At 46.2% G+C, this 18578-nt stretch overlaps 3 protein-coding genes across 4 annotated transcripts; 1 reads left to right on the top strand and 2 right to left on the bottom strand.

The window, feature by feature from the left end:
• Positions 1-564: 564 nt before the first annotated feature.
• Positions 565-9123, bottom strand: LOC135370845 (zinc finger protein OZF-like). Its single transcript, XM_064604721.1, has 3 exons — positions 6952-9123; positions 5167-5337; positions 565-3448 (listed from the first exon to the last, which is right to left on the bottom strand). The coding sequence occupies exons 1-2, from the start codon at positions 8329-8331 to the stop codon at positions 5170-5172; spliced, it is 1548 nt and encodes a 515-aa protein (XP_064460791.1). The 5' UTR covers positions 8332-9123; the 3' UTR covers positions 565-3448; positions 5167-5169.
• Positions 9124-10026: 903 nt separating this feature from the next.
• LOC135370844 (elongator complex protein 6-like) lies at positions 10027-11343 on the top strand. The gene is made up of 3 exons (XM_064604720.1): positions 10027-10855; positions 10917-11066; positions 11134-11343. The coding sequence occupies exons 1-2, from the start codon at positions 10202-10204 to the stop codon at positions 11037-11039; spliced, it is 777 nt and encodes a 258-aa protein (XP_064460790.1). The 5' UTR covers positions 10027-10201; the 3' UTR covers positions 11040-11066; positions 11134-11343.
• Positions 11063-18435, bottom strand: LOC135370843 (E3 ubiquitin-protein ligase TRIM37-like). Of its 2 annotated transcripts, none has more exons than XM_064604717.1 (17): positions 18054-18435; positions 17880-17981; positions 17523-17822; positions 17214-17460; positions 16323-16654; positions 16150-16226; positions 15369-15546; positions 15155-15262; positions 14602-14656; positions 14380-14538; positions 13948-14042; positions 13703-13794; positions 13429-13589; positions 12612-12707; positions 12400-12535; positions 12253-12335; positions 11063-11592 (listed from the first exon to the last, which is right to left on the bottom strand). In XM_064604717.1, the coding sequence occupies exons 1-17, from the start codon at positions 18072-18074 to the stop codon at positions 11474-11476; spliced, it is 2361 nt and encodes a 786-aa protein (XP_064460787.1). In that variant the 5' UTR covers positions 18075-18435; the 3' UTR covers positions 11063-11473. The 2 variants fall into 2 exon arrangements, with proteins under 2 accessions (XP_064460787.1, XP_064460788.1); XM_064604718.1 differs by having other exon boundaries at positions 13703-13791.
• Between the last annotated feature and the right edge of the window lie 143 nt (positions 18436-18578).

Raw genomic sequence — 18578 nt, 5'->3', positions numbered from 1 at the left:
GTACACCTTTGTGTACTCAATTTCTAAACGCTTCTCAATTTCTATGCCAATTTCAGACCTGGTATTTTCCACGGTATTAACTTCGTGCCCTGCTTACCCAGAAATGCCAACTCGTTACCCTTTTCCCGTAATACAGTGCTCGTATGCCCACCCCAATTTGGGTATCATTTTTTGTTTTAATATTGGTACATACATCTGATCCAAAATCTGATTTTTTCCTACATGGAATACATGCTGATAATCATCCCCTTGAATATCCGTAAAAATAAATAACCGGAAAGCCCTAGTAATGTCCCTGCACTCCTGTGTAATCGAAGCAATTATTTCCAAGAAAAAAGCAATGCCAGTCCCAGCCCTATTATAAATTCCATATAATTGCCAGTTAGTTTTATTTGAATAGTATTTACTACTGCCACACAGCTTTCACCATTGCCAGTAGCACTTACCCTTGAACAGAAACAAGACAGTTCCCTTTGCAACACTTCCTCCTTTAGATGAGAATTTAAAAGACTCAGCTCAACATTGGTCTGTAGGAATTGATAAAATCAAAATCGAAGTACGAAATGCCACTTGTATGTTTTTATTGGTAGCATAAAAAACTCAAGAAAAACTGATGAGGTTACACGATTTGCATGAATACAGTTCAAGAGACAATGTTTTTCGCGTCAGGTAAATGGAAATGTTGTGGATACTGATGCTATGTGACCCATCTTCCATGCTGCAAGCCACATGCTTGTGACGACCTTCAATTTACCCGACATCACATCCATAAAAGCGATTACAGAGGATTATTCTCCTAAAACGGGACACAGCAACACCTTAAAATCTACGATATGACATACCGACCTACCATTTTAAAAGTGGACCTGCTGGCATCCTAATTTGTCCCATTTTTCTACACTTTCCAGACAAACATGAGAAAGACACGCGGAAAAAATGTTTTCCACATGCACAAAACAGAAGGCTGAGAACTGCGGGACAATCACGAAACAAGTACAAATGTTGTGCAAAATTAAAAAAAAAAAAAAAAAGAAAAGAAAGAGAAAGAAATGCGGCAACGTCGAGAATACATGCAGAATGATCACACACGTACGAGGTATGTATGGGAGGACTGTGAAATGGCCTGAACCACATAAAAAAGGGTTCATCTACAAAGTAGAAACACAACAGTAAAAACACGGTTGCAGACTGCTGTCGACTGTTCAGTGAGCACCGAGGAACCAAATCGTTCTGTAACCGTTGCAAACCTCCTCCCAGGTGATCAACATCTCACCTGGGGGAAGCAAGCACATGCAAAAAAAAAAAAAAAAAAGAAACGAAAGAAAAAAAAGAAAAAAACACGAAGGCCGAATTCATCAGTGACTGCCAAGCACAGCTTGGGAGGGAACAAAATACGGAGAAGCTCCGCAGAACAGGCTACGACGGACACTAACTGAACCGATAGAGGTGCAACAAACACAAGCTCGTAAGACACGCAGTACAAAAAAGGCGCGTGCACTTCCATCAACGTCCTCTCATCTCACTGCTGGCGTTCGTCATTCAATGATTGCACGCATCGGAGCGCGTCCTCCTCCACAACTGTGCAGCAAAAATGAAAACAGCGAATTTGCATATTCACGAGATTCTAATTTGTGACGGATGAGAGGACTGACAATGTGATGGGGGGGCCCCCCTGACAAATGTGGGACCAAGTATGTACACTGCACGCACGCACACATGCACATTACTGACAATGCACTCAATTAAGTTATCTACTTGCTACCACTTGAAAACACTTTCTTTCTCTCTGTGTGTGTATTACTTTTTTTTTTCTTCCTGTTTTCGGAGAACGCATCGGAGGCGCGTGACGAACATCTAAATTCATTCCGCCTCTCGAGACTGCCGAGGCAAGAAACCGGGTTTTTGAAGAGACTGCTTTACTCAGAAACCTCGTGCGATATGGAGAAAAGTTTTTGGCCAGAGTTCACTGCTGGGCCCAAATCGGATGTCGATACTTGGCACCCGCTTCAAGAGTGGTTCTTCTTAAAGCGCTCTCCACGCTGATTTGCGGTCCCTTGCAGCGTTGAGACGCGCTGTAGTCCGTGCTTCCAGACAAGAGCTTTCAACAGAATCACTGGGGATGAGCATTGCCCGTGGGGCTAAAAACCAGGAAGAGTTACAACACAGGACATAAACATCCTTGCATAAACACTTTTGAAGCCATTCACAACACAAGGATCGGGGGGGAAAATACGATTGAGGGGGCACACCACCTTCGGACAACAGACAAAAAATGAAGGCTCCACGCTTGCACGTAACAGAAAGACGACAGTTGGAAGGGTGCAGGACGGTGGCATACGAGCTCTTCAGTCGGTCACGCGATTCAATGCAGTCCAGCGCGTCGGTCGCTCGAACACGTTGCCAGAAAGAAAAAAATAATAAAAAAGCCCTCCTGTAAAAGTTTTGTGCACTTACAAACAGCAAAGGATACACACTGCAAAAAACTGCAACTTGCAGCCTTGTCTTCAAACACAACTCCAGGCTTCACACACTCAGGTCACCTAAGGTCGCTTTACGGGCGAAGCCGCCTGCACCCACGCTGAGCCAGCAAACAAAGCAGCACGCACGGACGACGACGCGAAACGCCCGGTGCACTTCCCGGGGGCGGGGAGCATTATCCTGGGCTGTGGGGAGAGTATTCATATCGTCGCAGGTCACGGTCGAAGCCGCAGACAACAGTTCTTGCTTGTGCAGTAGACGCACGTTGCCGTTTTGCCTCTTGGGGTGCCTTCTTATGGGTACGAGGGCCCCTATGCTGCCATACAGTAACCACGTAACTCAGGTTCCTCATCACCCCGTAGACTTCAACTTCAAAGCGAGAACAAATCTAGACTACCAAGTTTTAAAACGGTGACACCGCCCCTCCTCACTTGTGTGCGCGGGAATTTATTCTCCTGTTTTTTTTTTCCTTGTCTTTTTTTTTGTGCGTCAGTCCAGGGGACAAAACGTGCTAAGAACGAGAAGAAACAGAGAGAGAGAAAAAAAAGGGGTGGGGGTGGGGGCGAAATTGTCCGAGCAGCACGGAATGGGGAAAAACGAGCTGCACGTCGTGTTATTTTTCGGAAGTCCGCCTGTGGGCCCAGCCAGCACAGGTACAAACGTCGTGGGTCTTGAAAGGCACTAACATTAACGATGTGATGCAACTGGTTGAGAGGGGGAGAGAGCCCCCCTCCATAGAAGCACCACGACAGGAAAAATAGTGGAACAGCTTGAGGTAGTCCGGTTGCAAGAAACCCGTTACACGAGGCGTAAACACTGCTCAATCGATTCCTTCTACAAAACACAGGAGGCGTGCCACCACTAAAGCTACCCGACTTGGAGATCATTTTTTACACATCCACGTTCTTTTAGATTGCCACTGTATGAGTCAGCACAGGGGTCCCGGGGTGTCTCCTGGGATGTAGCCAACCTGAAATGCAACACCCGCGTGTGTAACTTGGGGCAGTAAAACACATAGGACCATGTAATGGGTTGCAGAAAATGTGGTGAGATATATTCGTATACGTCGGAAGGCTCCCTCTGCGAGGTTCCGGGCATAGAATTTACCTCGGAAACTTCATTTAATTAATTAAAGTATGAACTAGAGAGGGGACGAATCCAGAATTTAACGAATCCGAGGAAGGTTCTGCAAATCCATGTATCTTACGAATCTCCAAACTTTCGAATCCTTTCTAAAAAAAAAAAAGAGTTTGAAAAGTCAGGGACAAAAAAAAAACAAAACAAAAAACGCTTCTACTGGAAAATGTTTTGAAGCAGAAGTTCATATCTTTGTTTAATGAAAGTCAAATTAAATAATCGTTCACTTTCAGGAGGAAATGTATCCATATGCTTCTTCTTAAATGTAATTTATTTAACATGTTGTTCATCAACTACAGGAAACACGTAAACTCTCGAGTCTGAATTATTTCCATAAAACTAAGAAGCAATGAAAAGCAAAACCATTACTTTTAACGTCAGAGCTGCATGCTGTTATTTTGGCGCGCCCCAGGGCACTCAGGGCCAATCAGGTGGAGGCACCAATTTTAAACAAACAAACATGGCTGGTGGATTCGAAAGATTTGATTCGCCGTTTCGGGGCACTGGGATTCCGATTCCCGAATCTCGGATCCCTGCGTGTTTTTCGAGTGGAAGTCGAAGTTCATTTCCGCATCGTAGTAAAATTTAAGCTACGCCATTTGTATGCATGTACAGAAAAGGGGCCCGATCTGACTTTTCATCCCATTGACACACATGCATTTCCCGTTTCTTAGCCTCACGTAGCGGGTCAACAAATTGCAATTAAATTTTCTCTGACAGCTACATACTGGTATGTAGATGTCATTGCAACAAGAAATCCTAAAAAGGAGATAAATTGACTTATCCGCTTATTGCATACAGAGGCTCAATTATGCAGTTACAAGCAGAGTTGTGCCTTTTTTGACTGCTACTTTTCTACTGTTCTGACCTGTACTATACTGTAAATGTTATAGCCATTATAATACTGCGCTTCTTTTTTCTTGGAGGGGGGGGAGAGGAAACAGTTACAGCTGTTTGGTGTTGCACAGTGCAAAAAACGTCGTAAATGTTTAGATTCTTCGAAAGCTTATCTCCCCGTCATCGTGCAAGCACCAGCTCTTTCGTTTGCTGCACCCACATTTGTAAAATGTAGGACGTTCATCTGCTCTTGGATGAGTGATGGGGGAATGATTACCACATGTAACCTGCCTGCAAGACGAAGTACGCTCTATCATAAAGAGAGGCAGGATAAATGAAACAATGCGCAACGTAATATGTGCTGGCACGCGTAGGCTCGTGTTTTAATAGAGATTGTGAATTTTTTCATTAGCCATTCATCACACCTCGTTTGCAGGACTTGCCACGAAAAACAAACAAAAACAGTCTCGTACCCGGAACAACATTATAAATGCATTTCCAGAAAAACAGCTAACACAAAAGTTCGAAGGAGCACGTTAAATTATCGCACACTGATGCAAATGACACAGTGCCTTCATCACTGCGGGAGACATTTGGAGACAAAGTACAAACACACAACACGCTAAGGCAGTAAACATTCACGCTCGTTGCCACAGGAAATGTTGCCCCGAACAGCTTGTAGAAAAAAATTCAACACAGCTGCAATCCCCTCACCTTTCAAAGGGCAGAGAGAACAGCACCCCCAGGCACCACTACTGTGGGCTTATCCGCTTGCTGCGGTGCACATGGCGCACACAGGGCCCCGCTTGTGCTGGGCCCTGGTGTTGGAGTTGAGGCCCCAGGCTGTAGAACACCCTTCAACCCTCCCATGCTCTGCATGCTTGCCTGCGGCACAAGATAACATTCCAGGCTTACATCTCGCAGCTTTCTTAGACACTGCATCACTTTAAAAAAAATCATAACTGTTTGCTGGCTAATGAAAGCAATGATGCAAGGCATTGCATCGTATGAGGTTAAACGACGATGGCTCAAAATACAGTAGAGCCTCTTTCTAGTGAAGTTCGTTTGACTGAGATCAAGAAGGTAAAATAATACACAGTCCAGCTTGATGAAACGTCGTCAAGAAAAATAATATCGAAAGAATGAAGCACAAAGTCAGAGTAACTATTTAATAAGTGAGCTTTCGGGCAGAGTCTGCCCTTCTTCAGACAAAATAAGCAGTTAAAACATTGCTTATATAAGGAGTGGGATCGGTGAGAGAAAGAATCAAAGAACAAGAGAGAAGCAAGGCAAGGATGAAATCACAAAGAACAAAACAGTAGGCTATACATTTGATAGATATCTGATGCCAAGACCGTTGGAAGAAACGCACACCACTCTGACTTCATGCTTCATTCTTTAGATATTATTTTTTGTTTGACTGCTAAAAAACTTCATGGTATCAGTATCTCCACTGTATCAGTAGCTCGTGGTCGGGGTTTCAACACATTGGGTTTACTTCACTATATCCATATCTTCACTATGTGTGGGTTCACTATATAGAGGTTCTATTGTATGTGAAATTCACTGTAATAAAACAGTGTAGTACCCCGTAAACAACAAGAATTAGCTGAGGCAGGCCACAAACATGAACGGCACAAACATGTAAGCCTCCAACAACTGAGTTATTTGATTTCAATGTAGTGCCTGTTTGACAAACTGCCAAGCCAATGTTAATAGAAGTTATTTGTATGGCTGCTCATCAAGCAAAACCCTCACAGCTCATCAAACTCTGATGTGAATGGTCTACGTGGCCTACGAATGAGTGATGTGAATTGAAATTTGTTTCCAGGTAGGCTCTAAGCAGATCTTGGCAAACACTCACACTTCATGATATTGTAGCTTCCTGTATTGGAGATTGAACGGCATACTTCGAGTCAGAAACAAAGATAGATAACCTCCGATGAAGTGTGTTTGCACATTTAAAGCACGAAAAATCTCTTGGAAATAGAAGCATTGTCCATACTGATACATGTGGAGCTGCTTCAACACGAGGGCAACATTACTAACCAACTCAACATGGCAGATTTCCTGGAAGTCTACATATCTGATTGCTGAAATTTCCATAACATAAAAACCTGAGACTGGATCTATACCACCAGCTCACTTGCTACCTCTCTATCCTCTCGTTATACTTTTCCAGTTATGGCAGTTTTGATTTCCATACAGATTTCCACTGGCAGACTTCATGGAAGTATCTAATTACTGGTAAGATTCCAGTTATGGTTATCTCGATTTCCATATCTCCCTTACACTTATGGTAAAAGTGGAAGATATTGCGTGAAGTCAGGCGATTTCTTGGCTTATGACCCTGTGCTACCTGTTCTTTTCGGCGTTCTTATCAAAGTGACAATGATGTAAATCGGGGGATGAAGACAGGTTTTACCAGATTCATCCCAAAAACACAATGCATACCTGGGGTCATATTAAGGCCTACTAGAGAACGAACGTGAATGTTACCTGTATATTGGTAAGGCTGCGTGGAGGCACCATCGTGGGCGGTGGCGACCCCGGCGACGAAGCCGCAGAAGACGTGGTGGTAGCTGCAGCAGCTGCTGCGGCTGCCGCGGCCAAGTGCTGGGGCCCCAGCGTCAGGTGAGGAGGATGATTGGCAAGGGCGGGGTTGCCCCCCGGAGCGGCATGCTGCTGCCCGTGCGGCTGCCCGTTGTGCTGGGCAGGTGCTCCCTTGGGTACATGTGTAGCCATGTGGCACTCGAGACTTGACTTCATGACAAAAGATTTTCCACACATGCCACAGAAGTAGGGCTTGTCAAGGGCGGGCGGTCGCAGGTGGATCTTCATGTGAGTCTTCATATTGCCCTTCTGGGTAAACCCCTTGCCGCAGACCTGGCAGGTGTGAAGCTTCTCGCCCGAGTGGGAACGCATGTGAGTCTTCATATTGCCCTTCTGGGTGAACCCCTTGCCGCAGACCTCGCACGCGTACGGCTTGCGCCCCATGTGGCTGTTCATATGATACTCGAGGCTGAGCTTCTGCGAGAAGCTCTTGTGGCACACCTCGCAGGCAAAGGGCTTGACGCCCTCGTGGGCCATCACGTGCGTCTTGAGGTTGCCCTTGAGGGTGAACCGCTTGCCGCACACCTCACACGCGTACGGCTTTTCCCCGTAGTGGGTCGCCAAATGAGTCTTCATATTGCCCTTCTGGGTGAATCCGCGCCCGCAGATTTCGCAGCGGAACGGCCGGGCCCCCGTGTGCGAGTTCATGTGCGTCTTGAGGTTGCCCTTCTGCGTGAAGCGCTTGCCGCACACCTCGCACCCAAAGGGCTTCTCGCCCAGGTGCAGCGTGTGGTGGTAATCCAAGCTCGACCTCTGAGTAAAGCCCTTGCCGCAGACGTCGCAGTTGTACGGTTTCTCTCCAGAATGACAGTACATATGACTCTTCAGATTCCCTTTCTGCGTGAAGACTCTGCCACAAATCTCGCACGGAAACTCGCCCCGCTTGGCGGCCACCTTACCGCTCACGGGGTGCGGCCCCCCCGCTGCACCCCCGTGGGGACCCGGCGGCTGCCCCACGGGGCTACTCTGCGTGCTCACGCTACTACTATGCACGCTATTGCCGACTGAAGTACCCACCGAAGTGCCCGGATGGGGCCCTCCGATTCCCGCACCACCCCCGCCAATACAAAGTGCTGCATTCTGCTGCTGAGGTCCTGCATTGGCGCCTTGCTGCTGCTGCTGCTGCTGTGATGAATCGCGAGGCCCGGATTCGCTGTATAGCATCGACTCTTTCTCCAAATTGTAAAAATTGAAGAGCCGGTGAGCTGAGGTGAAGAGCGGGATCTGTGTTGGCAGCCCCGACGAGAATCCAAAGGTGGGGTCCATTGTTTACATCTTGGCCGGGACCACTGCCTAGGCGCTTTGCGTAGGGCCCGGGGCGGCCGGGACAAAGGACGCAGCCCCCGAGAGGGACTCCTCGGCACCCGAGGTCCTCGCGACGCCGTGCGACGCCTGGACACAGCTATCCATCAACCGCGGCGATGGCGAAGCTTCACAAAAAACCAGCCATCCCCTGGCGTTTGAAAAAACGGCGCCCCTGCTAAACCGTGATGAAACAAACAAATTTCACGGGGAAAGAAGAAAAAAAACTTGCTCATTTCGCCGTGCCGCTCGCTGTTTCACCGACTTCCATACAGCACCAGCCGCAGGTTTTTGCCAGGGATGCCCAGAAATAACTTTGGGCAGCCCCGTTATCCCTAAAAATTTGCCCTAATGCTGTCAGCTGTCAAGAAAGGAAAGCCGAATGGAGGCTGGAAAAAATGGCCTTCTGGTGGCCGAAAACAAACACATACAAAAAGAAAAGAAAAACAACATTTCAAAAATTTTTCACATTTCTTACCTCTTGCCGCGAAAGGACTTAAATCAACGTTATTTGACAATATAAATGGTTCAGACGCGCCAAATATAAGAATTATTTTTCTTTCTAAAAATATAAAAAAATGCCGTTAAAAAACAAAACTTTCCCGCACTTTTGCTCTTCGGGGTGTAAGCTACGGTGCTGTGCGCAGTTATAGTGAAAGAGCAAGCACTGAGAAGGTATAACGCACACCTGCTGAGCGAAGTAACAAAGGGACGCGTTCACCTATATTACTTTACTGTTAATTATAAACAGCTAAAAAACCTTATGGATCGCCGTACGCAAAGATACGATTCATTGTTGCCAACAGCAATCGCTCACAAAAGAGAGAAATAAAAAGCAACTTATCGTCGCTTGTTGCCAGATGAAGTAGCTGGAACTGGTCGCATCGGTTTAAAAAAGCTACACAAGCGGGTAACAAATGTAAACTATTTTTGCCAAATAAAGTTGACACCTGCAAAATCTTCAAAATACTTATTTTGTGTGAAGAATGTGTAAACATCTGAAGCTATTTCGTGCTGTACCCTGGTGCCCTGGTGTGCACAATTGTAGTGACGAGGTGTGCAGAGCGCGAGTGTTCTGGTTTCGGATTTCGCTTCTCGAGCGGCTTCCACAGTCGAGGTCTGCACCACCAATTCTGACAAACAGCGTGCCAATATAAGTTTTGTTTTTCTTTCACAGTTCAGAAAGCTACAAAGTGAAAACGTAAATCTCATCACAATATAATATTTATGTGCCCTCTACGGTTCATTTTATGTTATATGTCATACTATAGTGACGCTGGAAAATAAGAGACCGCGGAGGCATCGATGTTTCGTCAGTGAACACGCACGGGGAAAAGCCATAGAAATCATAGTGATTTTTAAGGGGAATCCTCTCTACGAATCCCCCGGCTCCCACTCTTTCCTACTGCCCTCTCTCCATCTGTGCACATCTGTACGCCGCTCATGTAGCCACAGTTGCGTTGCGGCGCTAACACGGAACGAAAAATACATAAAAACATCGGATTAATGGTAGAACAAGATGGTGAATAGACATTTTGTCTCTGTTGTTTTGAAAACAGTAGACCGGTGAAACGGCGGCAGTGGACAAAATAAGTGTATGAAAAAATGTCACCGGCTGCGGCTACGGCTAGTTATGGCCGGTTGTGGCTAGGCATGGCGTGGACAAATGGCGTTTCGTGCGTGTGAGTGAAATGTTTTCTGCGCGGTTTTCTGTCGTTTCCATCGAAAATCTACTTGCTTGACAAACCGAGCGGTCCGATTTTCGGTCACAAATTTAACATCGCGAGTAAGGCGAGGAAATTGAGTTTGCTCAGTAAGACAAAAAGGCTGCCTGATGTTCTTAGAACTGAATTCGTTTTTAGACTTCGACGATGCACCGTCTGCAAGCAGGCTGATATTCGTGTCAAGCAGTGACGTGCCAGATCATGGCTTCGTGCTGAACCATTTGCTCATGCTTTATCTAAAAACGGGTAGAAGAGTATTCCAGATAAACTTCGTCAACCAGGAAACCTTCTATTCCAACACATGTCAGAGACTGGGTATCCGACTGACGCAGTATAAAGAAAAGAAGGCCTATTTTAACTTTGACTGCATGCGCCTTTTGAAGCAATACATAAGTGACTGTGGTGAAAATACTACACATCCTTTTGACTTCGTGTGTCAAAAGGAAAGTGAAAGGAACTTGGAAGGCTTATCGTCCGAAATTGTAAAGACCATCCTGGACTTCCAGGGGCAAAATCCGTCTGATGTGCTTTTAGTGATTGATGATCTGACAATCCTACAAACGCTGGGTGTGCCTAACAGCGACATGATTAGGTTCCTGCATCTGCTGAGGACTCGATCCAATGCACGCATAGTTGTGGGTGCGAAATGGTTGGAAGACGACCACAGTAGTAGTCAGCTGTGCTGCTATCTCGCACACTTGGCTAATATGTGTATTCGTGTTCAGGGTCTCCCTACGGGCTACAGCTCAGATATTCATGGACAGGTGAGAACAAACTAGCGCTTGTGAGCGTGGCCGTCATTTTGTAACGTAACTTGCCCTTCAGATTTCAGTGATGCACAGGAACGAAAAAATGGTGGAAAAATCCAAGAAGATGCACTTTCGCCTCGAGGAGAAAGGCGTCAAACTCTTTCCAGTTGGCCTTCACAAAGTTCCGATGAAGATATAGTAGAGGAAAGATGCAAATTTGTTATCAGTATGTTTATTTACACAAAAGCGAGCCTCTACAAATAAATAACGTGTGATGTGGAATGTTTTTCCAGGATGGTACCCACCATGCACGGAACACTGTTCTCTGATGTTTGTCGAGGATGAGACAGATGTGCTTTGTGCCACTGGAAAATTATGCCTCAACTCGGCATGGAACGCAAACAGTGATAGAAGTTAGAGCCTGTTTTTTTTTTAATATAGATAGGGTCGGAGTTTCCTACTCTTTCCAGAAATTTTCCATAAAGCGTTAACACTGTTAAACACCCCCCAGTTTTGCCAAATGAAAACACCGAAAAGTCAGAACCCCAAGTGCAGCTCAAATGGCACATGAAAGGTTAAAAGTGCTAATTGGACATGCAAAGGTTTTTGGCAGGAGGAAGCAGACTAGTGGAACTACTGGTCAGATGGGGGTTTTGAAAGAGGGGGCGTGAACGATTTTGTCGCGCTCCCCTGTTGGTGGTGTAGAGATGGGGACGCTGGCAACGAGCTCCCTCTGTTCTTGTGTGGTCGACCTGTAAGAAAAAGGGGGGTAATGCTACCATCAATACTAATACACAATAACGAAGCGGTACCTTTACCATTCTTGTGTAATAGTACTAACACATTCGTGCGCAGCATTGATGCAGTACTACATTTAGCACATTCATTCTGTGCCATACTGCGGATCTCAGCTGAATTTTTTTTTTCAAACTCTGGCACAAAAGGTATAGTGCTTCAGACTGATAGAAACATAACAAGTACCAGCACATTGGTGAGAAGCTTCTAGCTTTGCCTCAAAGAACAAGAAGGGCAGAGAACAATAACAGAGAGATTAAGGTAATACAGTGAAGCCATGAAGCTGTAGCGTATAGATGCACATTATTGGTGGCCACTATGAAACATCAAGTAATTGTTGCATAACAGGGAACAAATATATGTTTTAAGTGTTAAGGGGATTTGTGCTGCTCTGAAACAGATTGTACAGAAAAAAAAAAAAAAGTATTGTCAACTAACAACACCAGAACATTGATAGGCTCTTGCTGGCTCTGGAGGGTGATGCATGATATGATTAGAGAGCGTTTATGCCTGGACAAGTAACAGTAACAATGCTAGATATTCGTTTCACTGAGCACATAGGCGGAGGAGAATACTGTCCCCACATTGAGCACATTTAATCTCCTCGTCTTATCTACCTGATGCATGTGTTCTTGCTCCGTCGTTACTCCCGAGAGAGCCCTTGCGGGGAGCGCGAGCCTCAGCTGTCACCCGCACTTCACTGAAGATAACGTCAAAATGTTAACATTCCCAATGCGCAATCAGGTATGTTCTTGTTACTTCACCTTGTACATGTGTGGGCCGTGTGCACAACAGGAGGCACCAAGAAGTCGGAAAAAATCCCCGAAGGACGCTCACATAGCAGTTCAGGTGGAAGTGACGACGACGGCTCTTCCCTCGTTGAATCCAATGGCTGTTTTTCTGCAGGGTGTCACGATTGGATGTACATGGCATGTCACTGGACACCCGTAGAGCAGTATGCACCGAGTATACTCACCTGACCTCTCGGGGGGACTTGCAGGAACGTGCGAGCTCTCTCGCGATAACAAAGACAGGAGGAGGAGGTGCCTGCAACCGTCGCCGTGTTTTCGTCCTGCCACAAGGAAAAGCTAGAGTGAGCTTCATGTATAGTCAACTCGTTATGGAGGACTACATAGAGTTCTTAGCAGTCTTTTTAATTTTTGACAAAATATCTCGCTTAAAAATTTTTCGGGACGGTATAATGCACTCCTGCTTGTAAGATATACCATGAACTTTGGAAAGCAGTCTGTTATAAAGGCTGCAGTTTTGGCATATGTGAACTTGAGGATTTGGCATTCTCCAGCCCATCGGGTCAGCGTGATAATGTTATACACCGCAGTTCACACCACGACCTACTAGATTATAACGACCATGTCATAATCGGCAACCCCTATGAGGAGCCCGTCCGCACGATCCACTACTCATCGGCCCACAAGATCTACATCATGATTGGACAATGGAAATTTGAAGTTTGAATGCGCAGAAGCGGATGTACGACTACCGTAGCAGACGACAGCAGCAGCTCCTATGAAAACGCGTAGAATGATGATGATAATCAACTTTAGAAATAAGCATCTCTCGTGGGACACCCACCGCTTGTACAAAAATACTAAGGTAAGCTAAAGTACAAAGTATTGTAGAAATTGAGGAAGCAATAATCGGGCCGATGAGTGGCGCCACCGCTATAGCTTCCAAATACGGCGCTGGGAAGGAGTGCCTGCGACATGGTCGTTATAATGTAGTAGGTTGTGGTTCACGCACAAATATTCTTGTTTATGGTCTTAGTATCCCACCATTCACAGCTTTCTTCCAAGCCCGATGGCTGCCACCATGGCGGTCCTGAAGCTCTAAAAGGCGCAGCAGCACAGATTCATCGTCTTCCTCCGTACCAGTAGCTGTGCCCCACCAGCGACAGCAACGGGCCCTTGCCTGTTCTACATCACGATCCCCAGACCTAAAGAGTGGAATTTTACCTCCATTTGATCAAGCACGTGTTGCTTTTCCATTGTGGAAATCATGAAACCTTATTCATCTTGCTTCTGATTGAGTGAGGTTACAAAGACTCACATGGTCTCATCGTCAACGTCGTTCTCATCTACAGCTGGGGGCTCAGACGGGGTTTCTTTTCCGTTTACGAGCAAAGCCTCGCTCACGCCCTGCTGGCGAAACATTCAGAAAGTTGGAGCCATACACAATAACTATGAGTGCACACATTAATGAAAATTAGTATATATTAAGATTCATTCAAGTGTACTCCACACAGCCACACTTTACAATACAGAGAGGAACATGTAATGGTACAGCCATCTTACCTCGCTGTCATTGCTCGAGGAGTCCGCGTCGCAGCAGCCCTTCGTACGCTCTGCAACCTTAGGATTGTTGCTGCTGGCACAAAAGGCCTCCGCACCTGCAATAAGAAAAGCTACATCAGCACTACTTTCTAAGAAACATGTGAGGAACGCAACTTGCCTCTAGAGTCACTAAATAAGCTACACTTCAGGGTGTCAACACTGAGGCAAAAGGGAGAGTTGGAGCTTCCATGTTTCCGTTTGACCTCCAACACCATCCATGGAGCGCTCTTCGAAGTGTTGTCTTCTTCCACTGCCGAACGTCGTCTTCATCTTTCCACCGCCGAAGTAGAGGTGGGGCTGGAGGTCAAGCGGAAACAACGTGGCAGCTCCAACTCTCCCTTTTACCTCTGTGTCGATACTCTGAAGCGTAGCTTATTTAGTGACTCTACTTGCCTCGACAGCCGACGTTATTCCCCCCGACCGAAGAGAGCAAATGCCAATCCTCCGAACAACACTGGGTGCTGCGTGAACTTCTCGGCGACACTGGCAACTCCGCCACTATCGTAGCATCTGATGTGCCAACTGTACTGGCTGTGCTGGCTCCCAAGGGCTCTGTATACGACACAAGCTCTAATTACAGTTTCACGAGAGAAGTTGGTTAACCTCAGCACTTGCCTGCATTCTCTTGATTGCTAGAGACTGCATTCTGGGCCATTTGAATGGCAACCCGCTGGAAGCAAAAGGTTTGCTCAAATGTAGATTCTGTACACTTGTTGCGTTGGGAGGCTCGAACCTTCAATAATTCCGAGACAAGCTCGCTACCATAGCAATATGCATGCACCTGAAAGGCTGTTTACAGGGTCCGCTGCTAACAGTAGGCAGGGTAGAAAAATGTAAGCACTCTGTGTAAGCTGCATAAAAACGCAAAGCACGCTACTCTGTCATGAATGTAAACAATTTGTAAGTAAGAACAGGTAAGGCGTATGCAGGGACGGATTTGGGGGGTGGGGTCCGGATGTCCCGACCTCCCCTCAATTACAGTCGTTCCATAGAGTTTCAGTTGACCTTGGTGGTGTAATAGCACGCGGTCAAAGGCAGAACCCCGCCCCCTAAGAAAAATCCTGGATCCAGCTCTGGGCATATGTGGTTTTGCGTTCATCCATTAGAGCCGCAAACACTCGGCGGTGCAGCGAATAGTTAAAGGAATCATATCACGCATGAGGCTCACCTCCTTGAGATGTTGCACTTGCTGCAAAAGCTGCGTGTGCTGCACCTGCAGCTGTTCGATCAACCACTGCTGGTCACGACACTTATGAAAGAAAGTTGGCGGCCTCACCTAAGAAAAGTAACGGTGCTGCACTTAATCCATATCAACTGCTTTTCTTACATTTTTAATTTATTTAATTATTTTGTTTTTGTTCGTTTGTTTCAATGAGCCATACCTGGAAGCGCAAAAGCAGAGAGTCGTTAGCCAAGTAGCCCTCAGAGGCCAACAGGTCCAGCCTGAAGAAACGGTTGTAGCCCCAACATTCTCCCACCTCAAAGTCCGAGGCAAACTCCCTGACGATATTCTTGCTGGGGTCACCTCCCTGGTGGCTCATCTCAACGCGGTATTCGTACCTGAGGAACAATACCGGACCCATTTACTTTTTGCATACTCTGTCTACGTCGATTTATAATACGAAAATTAAGTAAATATCATTTTTTAATCTGTTGTGGCCCTTTAAATTTCACACTGCTATAGCTCATCGTAAACACAGCAAAATATAATACAGACGAGTTCAGGTTGCAACTTGCAAACTTGCGCTTCATTTTCTCGCAATGCATGGTAGAAGAGGTTAGTTTTGTCTCTGGTAACCTTTTCCACAACGTCACCCAGCAGACACTTTTGAGTATATTAGTATAAAATAACTATTTCAAAAATCATAGCTTTTCATTTATTTTGTTTCATCACTGATTGACAGGGACCAACGACGAAAAGCCACAATATGTGGCTCGTTATTTATTTCGGGCATATAAATAATTAAATAAAATTACACTGTACCACAGCAAGTATAGCAGTTTTGTACATTAGACAACAACGACAACAACAAAAATAAAAAAGTGCAATGGAAAGTTGTCCAAGGGTGTGGGTACTGTAAAAAAAGTATAGGGCTCCAGCAAACCGCAAAAATATAAAATGGTACCCGAACATGCACTTTCATCTAAACAAAGAGGACTCACTTCGCAGTCTCCGGTAGACCCGACGACAACTCCAGGAAAACGGAGAGGTAGTTGCCTCGAACAACACCGTTCCCATCCTGCAATGTGCCGAGCAGACAGTCCGTTTGCAAACATGAAGCACCTAAAGCTTAAAACAGTTTTTAAAAAGAATTAAATTAAATAAAAATGCATACCGGATAGACTTTGAGTCGCCAGGTCAACCCAGACACCGATAGTGGGGCACTGTAAACGGGATCTGCTCTTTGTTGCAGCAGGGAGAAGCTTCGTAGCACAAACATGCTTCCCTCGTACGGAGGCACCATCTCCGAGGGAAACTCTTCGGGACCTGGTGGGGATGGAGGACTCCCTGTAGGCCCTCCCCTTCCGAGAGCTTCACCGAGGCGGCGCAAAATGTCAGGGGCGCGCCCAATGAGCTCACTGCGGGAACATGCAGCAAGCTGTGTCTCTGCAGCTTGCAGTAACTGTTCCAACTGCTCAGTCTCTTGAGTCAAGGCATTCTTTTGTGCTGCGTAAAAGGGAAAGAGAAGAATTAATATTGAATGTCATAGTCTAAAATGAAAAAAGTTCATGTGCAGCTGTTTTACTGCAAATAATCACCAACTTGACTAATCGACATAGGCTCTCATTGGCTAGCTACTGGGCTAGCTACTAGCTTTATGGGCAATCAATCAATTAATCGTATCGGTATCGAAACATCAGGTGTCCAATAGCGTGCCACATGAAAAATCTGAGAATCTCGAATTTAGAATCAGACTTGCATATTAAAGTTGAACTATGAATAAGCTACAAATATTAGCTTATTAGTTGAGTCGTGTGGAGGTGTGTTACATACGAGCATCAACATTCAGGTATCCAACAATTACGCATGTTGTATTCTCCTGCATTTCCAAGCGTGCCAAAATTAAGGGGGGGACAAAAGCATGCTTCCCATATACTCCACAAGGACAAAACTTTTGGAAGCCCATAAAATGAACTCGCCCAAATTACACAGCGTGTCGGAAGATGGGCGGGAACATGGTATTGGTGCATAGTTATCTGTGTAGACAGAAGATCGAAACACATGCCCATGAGAGCCAGAAGTTTTCCCTTGAGCTGGGCATCCAGGCGGGCGATCATGTGTTCCACTGCATTGCGGATTTCATGAACACGGAGATCTTTGGCCCTGCGGACTGCTTCGACACTGCGTTCCACGTGAGCTACTAGTCCGAGCAGATGAAGCAGACGCCGACGCAACGCTAGCACCTGCTCTCGCACCTGGCTCACGTGCTGTGAGTGGACTTCCTCCAGAGGTTTAAATACGTGACCAAGATGCTGTGAAAAGATAACACACATTGATCCGCACATTACTACTGCAATTCTACTCTGCACCGTACCGTTCCTCCCCAGAGGGCACACTGGTGGCATATGCAGAGGCGGCAATTCCAGCAGTACACGCTCAGTTTTTCTCCTTTGTGCTGAGAGCAACGTTCCTCGGTGGATGCCGTGGATGCTGCTGAGGTAGATGCATCCCCAGCTGCACTGGGGGATGCCTTGCACCCTGTACTTGCTGCACCCAGTTGCAGAGAGTCAAGCTGTTGCGTGACCTCTTCAACCCAACGGCAGTTAACCAGTTCATGGAGGTGAAGGGCAGCACGGCAATGGGGGCACTGTGATCGCTGCTCCGTCAGCCAACGCTGCGAAATATCATCGCCATTATCAGCCACTTTCGTAGCGTTAAAGTCAAGACTCACCCTAATACATGCATAGCAGCATAACTTGGAGCAGTGGGGACACAAGTGAGCATCACGGAGACGTTCCATGCAAATGAAGCAACGGAAGACTTCTGCCAAGCCCTGTTTGAAGCGTTTGTGATGTCATAACTAGGAAGAACTGTTCTACGATTAAATGTCGATAAATCAACGTACCTCTACTCCGTGCTCTTCCATGTTCGTGAGCCTCTACCAGTTGCTCTCAAATGGTACGTATCGGCTGAGCAGGTCAATCAGTGTCCTCATTGCTCTGCGACAGCACAGAGGGATGTGACAATTTACATACTGAAGCACGAGCTACACATGACGATGAAAGGTGCCTAAATCTGTGAATTTTGACACCGACGGAGCCGAGAAAAGTCTTTTGTGCCTGAAGCACAGCCGTCTTTGGCTTGCCTGTCGTATTGGATATATGATATATCTTCACTGTCGTGTGAGGAGTACAAAACAGACGACGATAACACAATAGGGCACCTTTCCCACGGCTGGGTATTGAACGTAGCAGCAAAGAGGATCAAGCAGCAGACGTTACCATTTATTTCACCATTTTCCCACTAGGGCACGCGCTCTTCAATCAATATTACCAGTTTCGGTTTCTTTTTTCACGGTGCATACCGTACGCACGGAATACGTGCATAATGTAAAAACCCCGAGACTAGGGAACACGAAGGGACAGACACA

The sequence above is a fragment of the Ornithodoros turicata genome, chromosome 10 (assembly GCF_037126465.1).
Source record: "Ornithodoros turicata isolate Travis chromosome 10, ASM3712646v1, whole genome shotgun sequence".
Classification (NCBI taxonomy): Eukaryota; Metazoa; Arthropoda; class Arachnida; order Ixodida; family Argasidae; genus Ornithodoros; species Ornithodoros turicata.
The sequence above is the reverse complement of the archived record's forward strand: the minus strand, read 5'-3'. Positions and strand labels throughout refer to the sequence as shown.

Bases quoted from the DNA above. Each gene is read 5' to 3' on its own strand.
- LOC135370845 (XM_064604721.1), bottom strand. From the start codon at position 8,331: ATGGACCCCACCTTTGGATTCTCGTCGGGGCTGCCAACACAGATCCCG. The intron at 5,338-6,951 runs GTAACATTCACG...CTTGTGCCGCAG, and splicing joins GCAGCCTTACCAATATACAG to GCAAGCATGCAGAGCATGGG.
- LOC135370844 (XM_064604720.1), top strand. From the start codon at position 10,202: ATGTTCTTAGAACTGAATTCGTTTTTAGACTTCGACGATGCACCGTCT. The intron at 10,856-10,916 runs GTGAGAACAAAC...CTTGCCCTTCAG, and splicing joins GCTCAGATATTCATGGACAG to ATTTCAGTGATGCACAGGAA.
- LOC135370843 (XM_064604717.1), bottom strand. From the start codon at position 18,074: ATGGAAGAGCACGGAGTAGAG. The intron at 17,461-17,522 runs GTACGGTGCAGA...ATCTTTTCACAG, and splicing joins GTGCCCTCTGGGGAGGAACG to CATCTTGGTCACGTATTTAA. The intron at 12,336-12,399 runs GTGAAGTAACAA...CGTTATCTTCAG, and splicing joins ACGGCCCACACATGTACAAG to TGAAGTGCGGGTGACAGCTG.